Below are 18,160 nucleotides of genomic sequence, written 5' to 3' on the forward strand. Positions count from 1 at the left end.
GCTTCGGCAGCCTGCGTGTCGGCGCCTCCCGCACCCGCCTCCTGGGCATCGACAACCCCAACGCGGAGGACGCCGAGGTGGTCGTCGATCGCTTCCCGGGTTCTGCCAGGGGCTTCAGCCTTGAGCATCGCCGCTTTTCTGTGCAGGTACCGGGCGTGGCGGGGGGGAGCGGTGGTGGTGGTGGGTGTCTGTGAGCGTGTGACACGCGAGGGGACCCCGAGCCGTGCCCTGCGAGCAGGGGGAGCCGGGCAGCTCCCCGCCTGAGCGGCAGAGAGAACCCCTCCGCCGGCGTGAGGAGCGGTACTGGTTTGCGGCGTAATCCTCCCCGGGGAGAAGTCACGCGTCACCTGGCGTTAGTGCAAAACCCACCCCAAATTAATTGTTCAGTCGGCATGTGGCTCTAAAGACAGGGACAGAAGAATAAGAAGTGTTTAAAAAGCGACCTCGCAAAGCGCTGGAGGACGTGTTTAGGGAAAACGCTGGGGGAGCTTGTTGTGAAGAGGGTGCTAATTCACTGTTCTGCCTTTTAATTAGTAATATAATAGAGAGTAAAGCAGGGTTAATCTCTAGGAATAAATCTTTACAATTCCCAAGGAAACGGGAACTATGGTTACTCAAATCAACGGCGATTTTTAAAAGGACAGTTTGGACAAACACGTATCCATGGTCATCTAGACTTTCTAGAGCCTCTCGAAGAGAGGAAGAAACTCTCGAGATCTCTTGCAACAATACACTTATGAAAATAGGTTGAAGTCTCACTGTGAAGTATTTGAGTTGCAATTTCCTATAGTAGTTAATGAATACTAACTGTTGCTGACCAGCTTTACTGTATAAGCACATACTGAATTACTTTGTGTGGTTTCATTAAATGTGTCTGCCCGAGGATGTGGGACTCCTAATTAAAATGCTCGAGAGATTGGTCATTTTCACACTGGTTTTGATTTTGTCTGAGGTATAACCGTTCTTTGGTCTGTCAGTGTTGATGTCAGCAGAGCACTGAAATGATTCGGTAGAGGTCACTGTGCATGTGTGTCAAATCTCATCTTTGCGGGTCATCTGACTTAAAAAAATGACACTTGTACTTAGATTCAGCTAAGGTCCTAAAAATTAACTTCTGATTATTATCCCAAACATAATTATCTTAAAATTACTTTAGAGGACTTATTTGGTTAATATGTGTGAAAAATTATGTAATTTCTTCTATTTACCTTTACTCAAATCTTGTCCTTTTACTACATGTTGTATTTATGTGTGTTCTTGCTTGCTTCCCATTATAGTTCCATTAAGAGGTATATGCCCTTTTAGTAAGCCAAAGTTTTTGATAGAGGTTGCTTAAATTTAGATATCAGAGGGGAAAAACTGACACTTAAGTATTTAACAATTGTTTATCATTTCATGTTGTTGGAATATGTTACTTCTGTATACAGCTTCTCATTTGATTTGATTAGTCTATCTTTGATGCTACATTAATGTACCTAAGTGCTAAATATTAAACATTTTTTTCTCCGATAGTCAGGACAAAGAATCTTTGTTTCTGTAACATGGACACCATTAGAAGAAGGAAAAGTCAGAGAACTGGTAACTTTTGTTATTAATGGCATTGTAAAGCATCAGGCTGTGCTCCTGGGTATCGCTGAGCAGCCTCCAAAGAAAAAGGTGAGTGTGTGTTTATTATGTGGCTTAATTCTATTTGGCATAGGTGACACAGATAATGTTTTTATTAGTAGAAAATTCAGTGAAGGAGAATTAAAAATTGATAAATGTGGGAACGTCTGTTGTCTTCAAAAGTGTTCAGCTGCCTTGGAAAGTAGATACTGGTGCATTACAGCTTAGAGAATAAAGCTAAAACATGACCAAAAAAGCTGTTTTCAAGCCTGGAAATAACTTAGAGTGAATTTTGGACTAGGTGTTCTTTTTGCGGTGTTTTTAGACTTTGAATGAATGCATTGGTAATGTTCACTTTTACACATAAAAGTATGTAGAAAGTCAGCATGCTAACTTTCATTTATGGTTCTTTTTCAGAAGAGTCTTTGGGATACTATAAAAAAGAAAAGCTCTTCAGAAACATCTGCTTCAAAAAATGTCAAAAAAAATACTTCAGAAGTTAAAACTGTTAATAAAACCTTTCAAGTTTCCCAGAAAGTGGATAGACTTAGAAGCCCACTTCAGCCATGTGAAAATCAGAACACAGTGCAAAATGGTATATCCCCAGGAAATGACCCTTTCATTGGCTCAGAAAATAAATTGCCGATATCTCCTATTGCACCAATGCTAGAGGAAGATCATAACACTGTTTGCACTCCACTTGCAATGAGAAGATCTACTACGTTCTCGGATATTGCAGCCGCTGTAGGTGAGGAGTTGTTGCCTGAAATAGACAACTGTAACATTAAGAAATTTGGTAATGAGCACAGTGAATTAACATCTGAAAGTGCATACAGTTCTACAGGATTAAAACAACCGCCAATTTCAAACAATGAAGTAATTCTTAATCATACGCTCTCACCAGTTTGCACTCCAGGACACTCAGCATCTGTGCCTGCTTTAAGCACAAGGAGAATTTTAAGTCCAGATTCTTTTGTAAATGACAGTTATCAAGTGGATATAGATATAACAGAGCAGTCTGTTCCAATCCTGTCACCTGATCAATTTGTGAAAGACAACTTGTCAGATAAGCAGTCAAAAACTCCTAAACTTGAGGCAGCTTTAGTATCATCTACTACAGAGACTTATTTTGTAAAGAAATTCCTACCCTCAAAATGGAAAAAAAATGGAGATGTAGAGACAAAAGCACGTGTTCATATAGAACACAACTTAAGTGAAGTCTTCGAGATGCATAATGTAGAGTCACAGGTACTTCATTATGACAAACCCAAAGAAAATCATGTCAGTATTCCTTCTGCGGAGGAGCTTCAGACTCACAATTCTTCTCGGAGAGAGCAATCGAAAAAGCGTCCAGTTCTTTCTGCCACTGTCATAAAAAGTAAGCCTGATGCTGCTGAAGACAAAAGAATGGAAACCCTCCAGCCAAAATCTAAAAAATGCCTTAGTAAAGCAATAATGGAAAGTGCTAATGTGGTGCCTGTACATACAAAAGCAGAAATATGTAAACACCTTCCAGTTATAGATCCCATTTCAGCAGAAAATAAGTGTCAAAATGATGAAGTAAATTCATCTCCTACTGGGTCAACTGTGTGTCGTAAGAGGAAAAGTGAGATATATGTAGAAAACAGCAGAGTTACAGCTCCAGAGTACGTGGAAGAAGTGGAAAGAAAAAGAACTCTTGCTTCTAGCATGGGCAATAAAACACATGCTACTGTGAGACCATCAGCCTTCAAATGCACAAACCGAGAGAGAACAGGGCAAAGAAAGAAAGCTGGTGAGCAGTATTTTCTTCATTTACCACTTTCTGAAAAATACCATTGATTTTGAATTTTGTGAGCAAACAGAACTGTCTAGCGAAAGTCATGAATATTTCACATCTATGAAATGTGAGCCTTTGCAATTTTGTTTGATATTAGCTGCATTTTAAAAATTTGAAAACTAGGTCAGAGTTTTGGTTATGTAATTGGCTTCAAATTTACTCTATTATTTTGTAAACCTTGTTAATGACAGTAACGGGAAAAGTATCTGGTAGTTCTCAAGCAGAACCTTTGTTATGTAATTCAAATTTACTAGAAACTTACTGCACAAGATTTCTGTCATGTGTACATTGTGAATATTTGACTCCACCGCTGCTGTCACATGTTTTCAAATATGTAGTTCCCAAATTTCATTCACCTGCCTGCTTTTCACTGTCTGTAATTGGCTTGTTGTCAGCCTTGTGTAGCATCTTTCTGCCTTTATAGTTTGGCAATACTTTGTTGCTTGAAGATCAGAAGAAGCTGACTTCTTGTATTTTAGTGTATTTTGGGTTTTCTGAATGCTCTGTTCCCAAGTGTGCTCTGAAATATGAAAAAAAAAAAAAAAAAAAAAAAAAGAGGGTCTGTAACTGAAAGAAGCACCTAATTTGCAGAATCTCTATGCAGTCCCTGCAATATAACTAACAGGAAAAATTCATCATGGCTTTTGGATCAAAATAACATGCTGCTTTCTTCAGTTCAAATGATCTGTTCTGTGATCTAGATTTGATTTGGGGCTTTCAGTAATGCACTTTGATTTCAGGCTTTTTAGGATAACCTGCATAAAACCATAACACACAAACAGTGTTTGTGTGCAGCAGGAAAAGCTGTGTCATCTACCATGTTACTTCTGTTCATCCATTAGGGTAAGGATAGATGGGCTGGACAAGGAATTATTCAGTGAGCCCAAAATTACTTTGGTGTCTCGTAATCCTAGTTGTGAAATAAAAAAATGATGGCAGCTTTGAGTTATATTCTTCTTGACAATTTTTCTTGAGAAAAATAGCCTGTCATTCTTTTAACTGCATAAGCATTGTCTCTAGGCCTCACAAAGAAAAATCATATTTCACTACTAAAGGTTAACTTTGAAATGCCCATCATTAATTTAATCTACTTGAGGTCCAACTTATTAAAAATTATCAGAATATATTTAAAATTTATTAGAAGTGCATGAGAGATTGGAATGATTTCTTCTCTTCTCTAGATGTGAACATTCTGTGAAAAACACTCCTTCAGTTAAGCAGGAGAGTGCAGCCTATAATTTATGATCTCTGTCCTTTTTGTTTCTGAAGTACCATCTTGTTAGGGGATGTCAGGCAGCAACTGTAGTTCATCTGCAACAGCATACTTTTTTAATCCTTTGTTTGGTGTCAATATAACAAAATGATTGCGCTAGGAGGATGTATTCCTCTATGTTGAGAGTTCATAAAGCTTAGATCTGCATTTTTTTCCTTGTGTTTAAGTCCTCCTACCACTATGTGGTGGGTAATACTAGCCTAGTGCCTTGATGCCTAAACTAACACAAGTCAGGCCGCTCTGAAAAGCGTGTCAATGTAGTATACCATCTATCTGTGGGAAGAGGTGAGTCAGTTCCTGAGAAGTCATGCCTCTTACCTCAAATGCTTATAGAATACACACTTTAACGTGTTGTAATGAATGTTTTTAAAATCAGCTTAGTGTTTCTAGCCATATGATAATGAATTGCTAACACTACATTTCCTTAGTGAATGGAAGAACTGTGAAATATGATAGCTCTTATTTACTCTTAACTATTTTTCCCTTTTGATTGTAGTCAAACTGCTTTGTTTAACTTTTTCCATCAACAGGAAATTACTGGTATTTTGTATGGGTTCATGGGCAGTTCCTCGAGTTCCATGTTTTATAAGTGATATGAACCTTTGTACGTTACCTTTCACTGACATATTTGTTGTTGATATTTGCGTATTAATGCTTATAGGTTCTTCACTTCAGAAAGCATCTAAAACCACCAACAGGATTAGTAAACCCATCCCTGGATTGGCTCAGTCTCACCTGACGTTTGTGAAACCACTGAAAACAGGTAGGCAGACTCCTGGTATTTAGTAAAACTATACACTGAACTGAATGTCACAATTGCTGTACCGCTAGTGATTTGTAAGACCCAACTGGTTAGAGTTGAGATGAAATAGAAGATTGTACCTACAATGAATCGATATCTAGTAGAAAAATGTATGCAACATCCCATGTTCCATTTTGACTACTCATGAGAAAATTGGTTGCGACACATGGCCAGCTGAAGGTAAATGTTATTTTCCTCCAGTTTTGTCTGTAAGTGTAAAAGCTACATTACATATGTTCCCAGCTGACTGATGGTTATCAGTGAAATGCCTCTTCCATACAATAACATTTTAATACAACAACATAACCTAAGAAGAGAGTTTCTTAGCTTAGCTCTGATTTTGCAGAGCCAATAACACTAAGTTGACCTGATCTGAAAAATGCATCTATAAAATTGTTCTTTCTGAATGTAATCTGACTCAGCTTGGTTTTGCCTCAAGATACGCATCGCAAATGGCCTGGGCTCTAGACATCTTGTCTTTGTTCTAGTGCTTAAATAACTTAGTCCGTGTTTTGTGGCTGAAATTTATTTAATGGTGGCTGATCTGCAAGTCAATGAAGATTCTAACAATCTGCTTTTTTCTGCTATAGTGCTAAATGGAGTGTCAAATGTTAATTCTTTCCGCATTGAAATGCATATTGGTTATAAAACATTTCAAGAATTGTAGAGACTTACTATTTTAAAATTTTCTTCTTTTTTTTTTAATTTTTATTAAGTTATCCCTAGGCACCCAATGCCTTTTGCTGCTAAAAACATGTTTTATGATGAACGTTGGAAGGAGAAGCAGCAACGAGGTTTCACCTGGTGGTTAAATTTTGTACTTACCCCTGATGACTTCAGTGTAAAAACAAACACCTCACAAGGTAAGAGTGCAAGAATTTTTACTTTGTCTTGTAATGTTCCTAAACATTATATAATGTGCTTTATTAATATTAATGAATACTAGTACTAGCTTAACACTAGTCCCATCTTGTCACTTTAGTTTTTGTAATACTAAGCTCTTGGGTAAGAGTAGGTTTTTCGGGTTTTAATTTTTATGTATAACCTGTGTTTCCCTTTTCAGCCTTTGACTTAATGCTGTGGTAATCATAAACCAAATATTTGGTAATGTGTCTCAGTGGTGGTTATGCTAGAAAATATGGAATATGCTAAACCAAAAGCAATTTTCACATTGGAGACAGTGCTGCCTGTCCTAGCAGAATTTTATAACTGCCTAACCCTTTTCAGAGTCTGTTTTCCCCTTGTAATAACTGCGGATGGCACACTTGCTCATGCCAAGCAGCAGCATGCCACACACCTGAACAGAGCTGCAAAAATAAATACACGCTGGAACATGTGGCTGTGACACTCCTCAGTGGGTGCTGAGTGGGGAATCCCTACTTGCTGAAAAACATTATAGTTGACACTTTACTAAAATGGTGGTAACGTACGTTTTTCTCTATCTTTAGCTTCAGCCTAAAAAATTGGAGGTTTTGCAATTGATCTTAAAACTGAATTCCTAGCACTGGTTGCTTATGAAATAAACATTGTTATATTAAATATTTGACTAATATATATGTACTTAACAATATATGTTCAGTGCAACAGCTGATAAGCCTCCTGAGGGATAAAATCATTATTCAGAATGAAAATAATAAAATGTGAACTTACGGGGGGTGGGGGAAATGAGGTGGGCAAAGCTGCCTTTGAGATGTAAATGCATACTTTTTGTGTGTGTTTAAACAGTAAATGCGGCTGCTCTTATCTTGGGAGAAGACAACCATCATAAAATCAGTGTTCCTAAAGCACCAACGAAAGATGAAGCATCTCTAAAAGCTTATACGGCTCGTCGTAAGCTGAATAAGTTAAGACGTGATGCTTGCCGTTTGTTTACATCTGAAACAATGGTAAAAGCTATTAAGAAGCTGGAAGTTGAGATTGAAACTAGGCGTTTGCTAGTTCGTAGAGACAGACATCTCTGGAAAGATGTAGGTAAGAATACGAAAACTTTGCATCCTCTCTTTTCTTGTAAGTAGAAAAAGGTTGATTCACACGCTAAGTTGGTTTAATCTAAGATTGGTTGATAGAATTTTTTGCTATGATATGAAGTGTTTGCTGGATGTAATATTACAAGATGTTCTCTTGCAGGAGAGAGGCAGAAAATCCTTAACTGGCTTTTATCTTACAACCCTTTGTGGCTGCGTATAGGTCTGGAGGTAAGCACAGAATTTATGGTCTATAACCAAAGTTTAAAGGACATCTAGCAATTTTTTTAGTAGAGGATGTTTCGGGTTTATTTGTTTTCTGTTTTACTAGCTCAGGTAGGTTCAATTCAGTTATAGCATGTTTACATCTCTCTTAAATTATTACAGCAGACTTGCTTTAAAATAGTGCTTACCTTATTAAAAAGGGTAATTAATCAAGGTGAGGGGAAGTTAACTCCCTGACCAATAACACAAAAGCAGTTTCCTGTCAGTTTCACCCTTTACTATACTGGAGAAAAATGTCGTTCTCTTAAGGAAGTTCCTGATCGATTCCTGAGATGCAGATGATCATACATGTTTTGAAATGAGACTGGATGTCCTGAAATTTCCTTTAGTTTTATCCGTCACTGACTGATTTGAAAAACTGATTGCTTTTTAGAGACTAATTATGATTTACTACTTCAGAATTTCAGTAATGTCATTCAACAAAGCCTCATGGAACTTAAGATCATTTTAACAGTTCTGCTTTTTCTTCCTCCTTTCATATTAGACTGTTTATGGAGAACTGATAGCTTTGGAGAGCAATAGTGATGTTATGGGCTTAGCAATATTTATCCTTAATCGCTTGCTTTGGAACCCTGACATTGCAGCTGAATACAGACATCCCACTGTGCCTCACCTTTACCGAGAAGGTAACTACTACTTCCAAAAATAGGTTATTTTTAGCATTTAATTTTTGAACCATCACTTAGTGTGTTCTCTTTTTAGGTCATGAAGAAGCTTTGTCAAAATTCACACTGAAAAAATTGCTGTTGTTAGTTTGCTTTCTGGATTGCGCCAAACGGTCCAGAATGATTGAGCATGACCCTTGCCTCTTTTGTAAGGATGCAGAGTTCAAGGTAAGAGAGCTGTGATGATACCTCCAGTATTGTCTTAAGGCTCAATGTAATTTTTTTTTTTTTTTAATCTATGTACTTCTCTTTAATAAGTCTTGGCTATTCAGCCTCTTGAATGAACATTCTCAACACATCATCACACAGTCATGTAAAAGAATTCTCAAGAAAACTTCGAGGTGTTAGTCCTGTAGGAAGGACTCCATTATCTTGCGTTATCTGGCTTCCCTCTCTAAAGCTAAGCTTCTGCCTTATTTTGAAATATCACTCTAGCGTACTGCAGTTGCTCTTAACTGCAAGTTGGTTTGATGGGCTTTTCTGTTTGTTTTTTTTTCTGTTATTTTGCTGTGATAAGAAAGACTATGCAACATCTGTCATACAAAGGCTTTGCTTAACAAATCTGTTATATTCAAATAAAATCACTTCTCTTGGGTTTGTACTATGTAGTCAGGCAGACTGAGATAAAAAAAGTATTCCTGAATTCGCTGGTGCTTTCAGTGACGTGGTAGCCACGTATGATGAAAATTAAAGCTGTGTGAACTCGCTAAAAACAAATTAAAAAAATAAAATTAAAATTTCCAATATTAGACAAGGAACTATGGAATGCAATTTGGGGGACAAGGGATGAAAATTTTATTCTACTTGACAAATATTGCAGTGTTAAGATTACCTTTTTTTTTTTTTTTTTTTTTTTCTTTTTAGGCTAGCAAAGACCTTCTGCTTGCATTTTCTCGGGACTTCCTGAGTGGTGAAGGCGACCTTTCCCGCCATCTTGGTTTCTTAGGACTACCCGTCAGCCATACTCAAACTCCACTTGATGAATTTGATTTTGCTGTAACAAATCTGGCTGTGGACTTACAATGTGGCATTCGTCTTGTGTGCGTTGATGCAGAACTACTTTGAACTATTTATTTTCTTTTATATAATACTTAACATGAGCTCAGCTAAGGCATTAAACTGTGAAATTCCCTTTGTTAGGAGGACAATGGAACTTCTCACCAAAAACTGGAATCTTTCAAAACAACTGAGAGTTCCTGCAATAAGTCGTCTACAGAAGATGCATAATGTTGACATTGTTCTTAATGTCCTTAAAGAGCGAGGAATTCACTTGAGAGATGAAAGTGGTAAGGCCTAGAAATCGGGGTTATTCTTAAGTTCATTGGAGGACTAGTACACACTTTAATTCCTTGTTTTATTTGATAGGAGCTTCAATTGACTCCAGGGATATTGTGGATAGACACAGAGAACGAACGTTAGCACTCCTGTGGAAAATTGTCTTTGCTTTCCAGGTACTATTCAATTACTTATTTTGTTTGTTTGCTACTAGCTACAGATAAGCAATAATGAAAACACCGGTCTTTCAGGAGTATTTGTTTTCTGTGAAAGCCTCCGCTAATCAAATTTGTGAAACAATCTGCTTTGTATGTTCAAAGTGCCATGCAAACTTTACCTAAATCTGCTAACTGTTCCCTAACGATATAGTTCAGATAACATTTCAACTCTGCTTTTTCTTATATATGTTCATACAAATTTTTGGAAAAAACTTAATTTTTGAGTTTATGCTGTGTGCTGAAATTGTTGTTTCCTCTGAAAGTATGGTGAAATTACGCAGGCTGTTTCAGGCAACTTCCTTGTTTCTTCCAACTATTAACTAATGAAGTAAGTGTTTTACACAGAACAGTGGGAGTGTGGGTTTAGGTTCTTTTATCTGAAGCAGCTGGTAGCTGACACTGCCATCTATGCTGGGAAGTCCAGATTATCCACTACTGATTCAATGTGGCAGGTACTGCTAAGTCGTGGGAATTACTTTCTCTTTAAAATGCCATATTTAAAGCCTCTGCATCCAGCTGCTATAATGCATGACATGTCAGACTGTTGGTGAAATAATTTATTTTTTTTCCTCCTTCTTAATAGGTGGATGTTTTTCTTAATGTGGAACAGTTAAAAGAAGAAATCGAGTTTTTAAAGAATGCACACACAAGAAAAACACAATTGGGTGCTCTCAAGACTTTTCCAAATTGTCGTAGAGTACAAGAAGATAATAGTAGTAACTCTTCCCCTCAACGCCACAGTGAAAATGTGAAGCTGCTGATGGCATGGGTTAATGCTGTTTGTGGATTTTACAATATCAAGGTAAGTAGTTTTATGTACATTTCGGCAAATACATCCTTTGCTGTCATAAGAATATTTATTCGTTATAGAGCAGAATTCTTCAGACCATCAAATATGTAGTAGCAGCCAATGGTAATTAGTTTTAAATATCCTTCTGGACTTTGTTTAGTCTGATTTGAAATAACCGTCTTTCTGTGGGTTTAGCTGCAGCTCTCCTTTTAAACAAATCTGGGCAAAAGGATCAGCCCTTCCAGTTAGTCTTATGCATAAAAATGTGTTTCCAAAATATAACATTTTTGCTGGAATATGGTTGTTTGAGTTTTTTTTATTAAGCATTCATCCCAAAAGTATTTGTGCATAAAATTTTCACCATTTATAGGAAGCATGAGAATTAATCTAATGTTTGGGGTAAGGGAGATTCCTCTCCTCAAGGAGATGTTTGTTTAGAAGGGTCAAGTTGTTTGTTCCTTTCAAGAAGAGAAGCCCTGTTCAGAGACTTGTCTCTGGTCAGAATAATCACACCTGCTATTTTTTCTGAAGGGCAAGATAGAGCACTTAAGACTGATGCAAGTTCAGAGCTTATTTCTGCACTGAAAACCTAGTGTAAAGGTATCTATAGAAACTTCTTGGGGATCCTTCTGTAGGATTGTTTTCTTTTTGGTTTCTTAAATGTTTCCCTTGGAGATTCACTGTATAGTGATTCACACATCTTTGTTTCTGGTTTCTCACAGCTGTCTATCACTGTACAGTCATTCAAAGGAAGCACTAGTTTCCTAAATTTTTTTTGTTCAAAAAAAATTTGCACTTGATCGCTTTCAAAGGTACAAGATAACGAATTCTATATCCAGTTTGTACCAATTAACTGGTAACAAAAAATCAAGGAACTTGTATCTTACTGTATTTTGTTTTAACAGGTGGAAAACTTCACAGTGTGTTTCTCAGATGGTAGAGTATTATGTCACTTGATTCACCATTATCATCCATGTTATGTGCCTTTGGAAGCTGTGTGCCAACGTACAACTCAAACAGTAGAATGCTCAAGAACTCATACAGTGGGACTGAACTCTTCCTCCTCATCCTGTTCAGAGTCTGATACTTCTCTGAATGTTATGGAAGGAACGTTTGACCAAAGTGAGTTACCTAATGCACAGAAATGCATGTTAAATCTATTTCTTTTATGCACAACTTGGTTTGACAAATGTTTTTTCTTTGCAAAGCTGTAACTGCCTCAGTCCTGTACAAGGAACTCTTGGAGAATGAAAGGAAAAACTTCCAGCTGATCAATGCTGCAGTTTCTGACCTAGGTGGAATACCAGCAATGATTCATCACTCAGACATGTCAAATACAATTCCTGATGAGAAGGTAAGGTGCCTTTAGAGTTGGTGTAAATGTGTTCTGCTGTCCTATGAATGTGTCCTGCTCTTCCATCTAGCCCTTAACTTGCTGTGTTCTTTGTTTTTATAGGTTGTTATTACCTACGTATCATTTCTGTGCTCGAGGCTTCTAGATCTTCGGCAAGAAACTCGAGCTGCTCGACTAATCCAGTCTGCTTGGAGGAATTACAGGCTGAAAAGGGAACTGAAACTTTCTCAGGTACTCTTTGCCTGTGCAACATTCATAGTTTCTGCTTTGAGAAATACTAAATAAAGAACATAAATTCACTGTTTGGAGTATACAGATTTATTAGAATAATATTGGTGTTTAAATTCATAGAATCCTAGAATATTTTGGGTTGGAAGGGACCTTAAAGATCATCTAGTTTCAACCCCCCTGTCATGGACAAGGACACCTTCCACTAGACCAGGTTGCTCAAAGCCCCATCCATCCAGGCCTTGTACGCCTCTTGGGGGGGCCTTCACAATTTCTCTGGGCGACCTGCTCCAGCGCCTATTAATGAATACCATTTTTATTATCAAAATATATGGCCTTCTTGATGTAACCTACTAAAAACACTTTCATTTAAGACTCTTAGGGAATAATTCCATTTGTTTAAAGGCTACTGTTTTTTCTCCCGTGTTCTGATTAGAGCATGTCACCCCTTAAGCACTTTCCCCAATAGTTCAAATATAAAATAATTGCACTTCTTTAAAACAAAAAGGGGATAGTTAATTTTTAATTCCTGTTAATGTCTACAAGATGAAAAAAGTAATTTAATTTCTGCATGGATTTAATATTTTTGTTCAGGCGCTAAACTTCACCCGTGTTTTGAGTTGATTTGCATGAGTTTTGATATTTTGTTTCTTGCTTTTCTGGTAATTATAGCAGATCTTGTGATGGTTTTAAAACTGTGACACCATTAAGGTTTATAAATGTCACCACTGTGTCTGAGGTACATATTATTCGATGTTGAAACAGGGTTCAAGTGAAATATTCTAAGAATCTGTGGTGTAGGAGGGGGCAGAGGTTATATTTATGTATTTATTTTATCAACAAGCCTGACTTATGAGATTGCTTTAGATACTTATTTTAATACATCAAAAACTTAAGTGAGAAATTCCAATCCTGACTGTTCAGTGGAAATTCACTTTCCATAGGAAAGAGAGAGAGCTGCTCGGATAATTCAAAAATCTGCAATAAACTTCTTGTGTCATCGACGCATCCTGAGGAAAGCGAATGCAGCAGTTTTCATCCAGAAGCACTGGAGAAGATACTTAGCCAGGATGACTTTTTTAAATCTGAAAAAGGCAAAACTGGAGGAAGCCAGAAGTAAATCTGCCACAGTTATTCAGGTAATACAATCTAAAGTGAGAAATCTAAAGTGAGATTACAGAGCAAGGAAACCCTCTGAAACCTCTAAGGAAAAAGCTTGCTCAGGGTCATTTGTTCTCCTTGCAGCAACTGATGTCTTCATGAAAATGTAGTACTTCTCCCCTGTCCCCGACTCCCCCCCCCCCGCTTTTGAGATGTTTTGGTAACTTTGTCTCTTAAGAGAGAAATGGTAATGTGCTATTAAATTGACAGTTAGTGACTATTTTAGTATACAAAAACATTAAAACACTGACCATTAAAATGGTCAATGTAAGGACTGATCAAATTGTGTTGGCTTGCCTCTTTGCAGCTGCTGAACATTACTGAAGAAGCTTTTAAAAAACATAAAAATTACTCTCCTAGTGTTATGACACCTATGGTGGGCACATTCAAAATGGCACATATTAGCTACCAATTGGTAGTTCAGCAGTTAATTTAGGTTCTCAATATACTTTCCACTCTATTACCCAAAGCTAAATATTACATTCTTAAGACTTTTTTTTGGAATGGAGATTAAAGAATCACTGATTTATCAAATGCTTTAAAAGGGAATCTTTTGTTGCCTAAGAAAATTTAGCTTTTTTTCCCAGAATTTAAAGTGCTTAAAAAAAGCAATGATTCAAGCATTTGGCTTTTTTTTTTAATTTTTTAATGTAGATATCTGGGCTTATCTTCCCAGGGATCAAGTAGGAATAAAAAAAATCTTAAAAAGTCGGAGCTCAGTAGTTCTCAAACTTAGACTTTACTTGAGATATGACAAAAATACTAAATGTTCTGCTTTTTCTTGCAGGCTTATTGGAGGAGATACTCTGCTAGGAAGAGATATTTACAGCTAAGATACTATGTTGTCTTTGTACAAGCAAGGATAAGGATGGTGAAGTCTGTTGCTGCATATAAACGAATTGTTTGGGCTACTGTTACAATTCAGAGTCATCTGCGTGCATCTAAGTTAGCAAAAAAAGATCGGCAAAGATACGAAATCTTAAGGTCTTCAGCACTTACTATTCAGTCTGCGTTCAGAAGATGGAGAAAATACAAAATTCAACAGAAAACTAAAGCAGCTTTAGTGCTTCAGACTTATTTCCGAAAATGGCAGTCTTCAAAACTGGCTGAAAGAAAGAGGGCTGCCCTCGTCATTCAGTCTTGGTATAGGATGCACAGAGATCTGAAGCAGTATCTACATATTAAGCAAAGTGTAATCAAGATTCAGGCTTGGTACCGGTGTCAGCTGGCTAGACGTATATACAAGGAACACAGGGTAAAAATAGTGACAATTCAGCAGTATTACAGAGCTTATAAACTAGGAAAAATTGAGAGAGTGTGCTATTTGCAAAAGCGTGCAGCAGTAATAGTTCTCCAAGCTGCTTTTAGAGGCATGAAAGCACGTAAACTATACAGACAAACAAAAGCAGTTTGTGTTGTGCAAGCACTGTGGAGAATGAAAAAAGACAAATTAAGATTTTTACGATTAAAAAAGTCTGTTACTACGTTGCAGTCACACGTGAGAAAATACCAACAAGTAAAAAGGTACAAAGAGATGAAAAATGCTGCTTCTGTAATTCAAGCTTGGTATAGGGCACGTGTCACTTCTAAAAAAGCAGCTGCTTCTTTCCAGAAGATGCGTCTAGCTGCTATTGTCCTACAGTCTGCCTACAGAGGAATGCAAGCTAGGAAAGAAGCTTGCGTGTTGAGATCTGTGATAAAAATTCAGTCAAATTACCGTGCTTATATTGTTCGGAAGAGATTTAAAAGCTTGAAAGAGGCAACAGTGAAGATTCAAGCTTTTGTAAAGATGAGGCAAGCACATAAATACTATTGTGCATTAAGGGAGGTGACACTTTATGTCCAGCAACGGTATCGATCTCATAGATATGCTCTTCAATGTCAAGAAGATTATAGGAAATTGAAGGGAGCTTGCATAAGAATTCAAGCTGTAGTTCGAGGCTATCTTGTCAGGAAACAAATGCAAAGGTGGAGAGAGACTGCAGTATTTCTCCAGGCACAGTACAGAATGAGAAGGGACAGACAATATTATCTAAGCATCTACCGTGCTGCTGTTGTCATTCAAAAATGTTATCGGGCATACAAAAAGCAACTGTGTCAGAGACAGGAGTTCTTACAAGTTAAAAAAGCAGCTGTGTGCTTACAGGCAGCCTACAGGGGTTATAAAGTACGCAAAAAGCTTAAACTTGAATATAGAGCTGCTATTAAAATTCAGACTGCTTTTAGAGCTCATGCTGCAAGAAAGAAACATAAGGCAATGGTTCAGGCCTCCATTGTGATTCAGAGGTGGTACAGAACTTATAAGACTGGTAACAGGCAAAGACTGAACTTCTTAATGACAAGAGCAGCGGTGCTTTCTTTACAAGCAGCTTTTCGTGGCTGGAAGGTACGAAAACAGATTCGAAGACAATGTGTTGCTGCTACTAAGATACAGTCTGCCTTCAGAAAATTCATGGCTCTGAAAAAATTCAGACTTATGAACCATGCTGTGCTAACTATCCAAAGGCGTTACAGAGCCAGTGTTATAGGCCAGAAGCAACGGCAAGAATATGTTCGGCTGCGTAACTCTGTAGTGCATCTTCAGGCAATCTGGAGGGGCAAAACTGTGAGAAAAATAATTCAAAAGAAACAGAATTTTGCGACAATTATTCAGTCCTATTACAGAATGCATGTAAATCAACTAAGGTATAAGAAACTAAGACAAGCCACTTTAGTGATTCAGAAATACTTCAGAGCTTACTGTATGAAGAAAAATCAACGTGCAATTTATCTAAAAACAAAGGCAGCTGTGTTAGTTTTACAGTCTGTTTACCGTGGGATGATTGTGAGGAAACAATTGAGCAAACTAAACAAAGCTGCTACAACTATACAAGCTGCCTTCAAATCTTACCTCGTCAAAAAGGACTATGAACGACTTAAATCTGCAGCTATAGTAGTTCAAAGGCATTATCGTGCAATTATTCTTGCTAAATGTCAAAGGCAGAAATATTTGTCTTTTAAAAAAGCCACAGTCAAAGTGCAGGCAATTTACAGAGGTGTAAGAGTTAGGCGACGAATTCACCATATGCATCAAGCAGCTGTTTGTATCCAAGCCATGTTTAAGATGCATCGCATGAACATAAAATATCAGGCAATGAGAATGGCAGCAATTATAATTCAAAGACAATATAGAGCATTTTGTTTAGGCAAAGTACAACGTATAAAGTACTTGGAGCTAAAGTCGTCTGTCATTATTCTTCAGGCTGCCTGTAGAGGCATGAAGGTCCGACAAGACTTAAAAACTAAACATCGGGCAGCAGCAATATTACAGGCTCATTATCGAATGCGCAAACAACAGAGGGATTTCAGAAAATTGTTGCTGGCAACTAGGCAGATTCAGCAGTGGTTCCGCGCTTGCAAGGAGCGAGATACACAAGTTCACAACTATATGATTATAAAAAATGCTACACTTTGTATCCAGGCTGCGTTCCGTGGCATGAAAACAAGAAGACTTCTAAGAACTATGAGTGAATCAGCTGGGCTTATTCAAAGAAGATTTAGAACTTTTCTCAAAAGAAAACAATTTCTTTCCATTAAGACAGCTGCTATTGTCATTCAAAGAAAATATAGAGCAACAAAACTAGCAAAAATTCAACGTCAAAAATACCTCTCTTTTCTCAATGCTGCTGTTATCATACAGTCTGCTTATAGAGGCTTTGTCGTAAGAAAAAAAATGCAGCAGATGCATAAAGCTGCTACAGTTATTCAAGCAACATTAAGAATGCATAAAACCTATATTTCTTATAAAGCTGTCAGGCTTGCTTCAGTAATCATACAGCAACATTATCGTGCTTACAGGGAAGGGAAGCGTGTGAGAGAAGCATACTTAAAACTGTACAATTCTGTTTTAGTTCTTCAGGCTGCCTATAGAGGAATGAAAACAAGATGCTTCTTGAAGAAAAGACATGAGGCAGCACTTATAATACAGAGAAGCTACCGAATGTATAGGGAGTACCACCATTACAGAAAAGTTCAGTGGGCAACCCAGCTAATACAGAAGAGATACAGAGCCAATAAACTAAAGAAAATTGCAGTACAGCATTACTCTTCATTAAAGAAAGCAGCAACTTGTATTCAGAAGGCTTTTCGAAACATGCGGGCAAAAAAGCAACATCAGGAAATGCACAGTGCTGCTATTGTTGTTCAGAAAAATTTTAAAGCTTTTAGAGAACGTCAAAGATATCTCTCTCTTAAAGCAGCTGCTCTTGTCTTTCAGAGGAGATACAGAGCTTTGCTTCTGTCAAGGCAGTATACTTTGGAGTACCTTTCTCTTCGCAGAGCAACTATTCGTATACAGGCTGTGTACAGAGGTGTCAGAGTGCGGAAGAGTATTGAACGCATGCATTTAGCTGCTAGTACCATACAATCAGCCTACAAAATGCACAGGAATAGAAGGTCGTATCAAAATACGAGAATTGCAGCTATTGTTATACAAAACTACTATCGATCCTACATTAAAGGAAAGAATCAACGAAAGAAATATCTGACAATGAAGAATTCGGCTCTTGTTATTCAAGCATCATATAGAGGCATGAAGGAACGACAGAAACTGAAAATCATGCGTGTTTCAGCAATTGTAATACAGTCTAGTTATCGCATGTACATACAGCATAGATATTACAAACAGTTGTGCTGGGCTGTCAGAGTTATACAGCAAAGGTTCAGAGCCAAATTGGCAAAAG

General features: G+C 37.5%; 1 protein-coding gene across 1 annotated transcript in view; it reads left to right on the top strand.

Moving 5' to 3' along the window:
• Nucleotides 1-18,160, top strand: part of ASPM (asp (abnormal spindle) homolog, microcephaly associated (Drosophila)) — a 32,253-nt gene that overhangs the window by 2,452 nt on the left and 11,641 nt on the right. Inside the window, exons 2-19 of the mRNA XM_009884932.1 lie at nt 1-146; nt 1,513-1,656; nt 2,023-3,379; nt 5,359-5,460; nt 6,216-6,362; nt 7,225-7,470; nt 7,627-7,694; nt 8,233-8,374; nt 8,451-8,581; nt 9,278-9,453; nt 9,554-9,699; nt 9,779-9,864; nt 10,490-10,708; nt 11,602-11,818; nt 11,905-12,050; nt 12,153-12,281; nt 13,223-13,417; nt 14,227-18,054. Of these exons, the coding sequence (XP_009883234.1) occupies nt 1-146; nt 1,513-1,656; nt 2,023-3,379; nt 5,359-5,460; nt 6,216-6,362; nt 7,225-7,470; nt 7,627-7,694; nt 8,233-8,374; nt 8,451-8,581; nt 9,278-9,453; nt 9,554-9,699; nt 9,779-9,864; nt 10,490-10,708; nt 11,602-11,818; nt 11,905-12,050; nt 12,153-12,281; nt 13,223-13,417; nt 14,227-18,054 (7,625 nt within the window). The remainder of the gene's footprint in view (nt 147-1,512; nt 1,657-2,022; nt 3,380-5,358; nt 5,461-6,215; nt 6,363-7,224; nt 7,471-7,626; nt 7,695-8,232; nt 8,375-8,450; nt 8,582-9,277; nt 9,454-9,553; nt 9,700-9,778; nt 9,865-10,489; nt 10,709-11,601; nt 11,819-11,904; nt 12,051-12,152; nt 12,282-13,222; nt 13,418-14,226; nt 18,055-18,160) is intronic.

This window comes from Charadrius vociferus, unplaced genomic scaffold, assembly GCF_000708025.1.
Source record: "Charadrius vociferus isolate BGI_N301 unplaced genomic scaffold, ASM70802v2 scaffold163, whole genome shotgun sequence".
NCBI lineage: Eukaryota > Metazoa > Chordata > Aves > Charadriiformes > Charadriidae > Charadrius > Charadrius vociferus.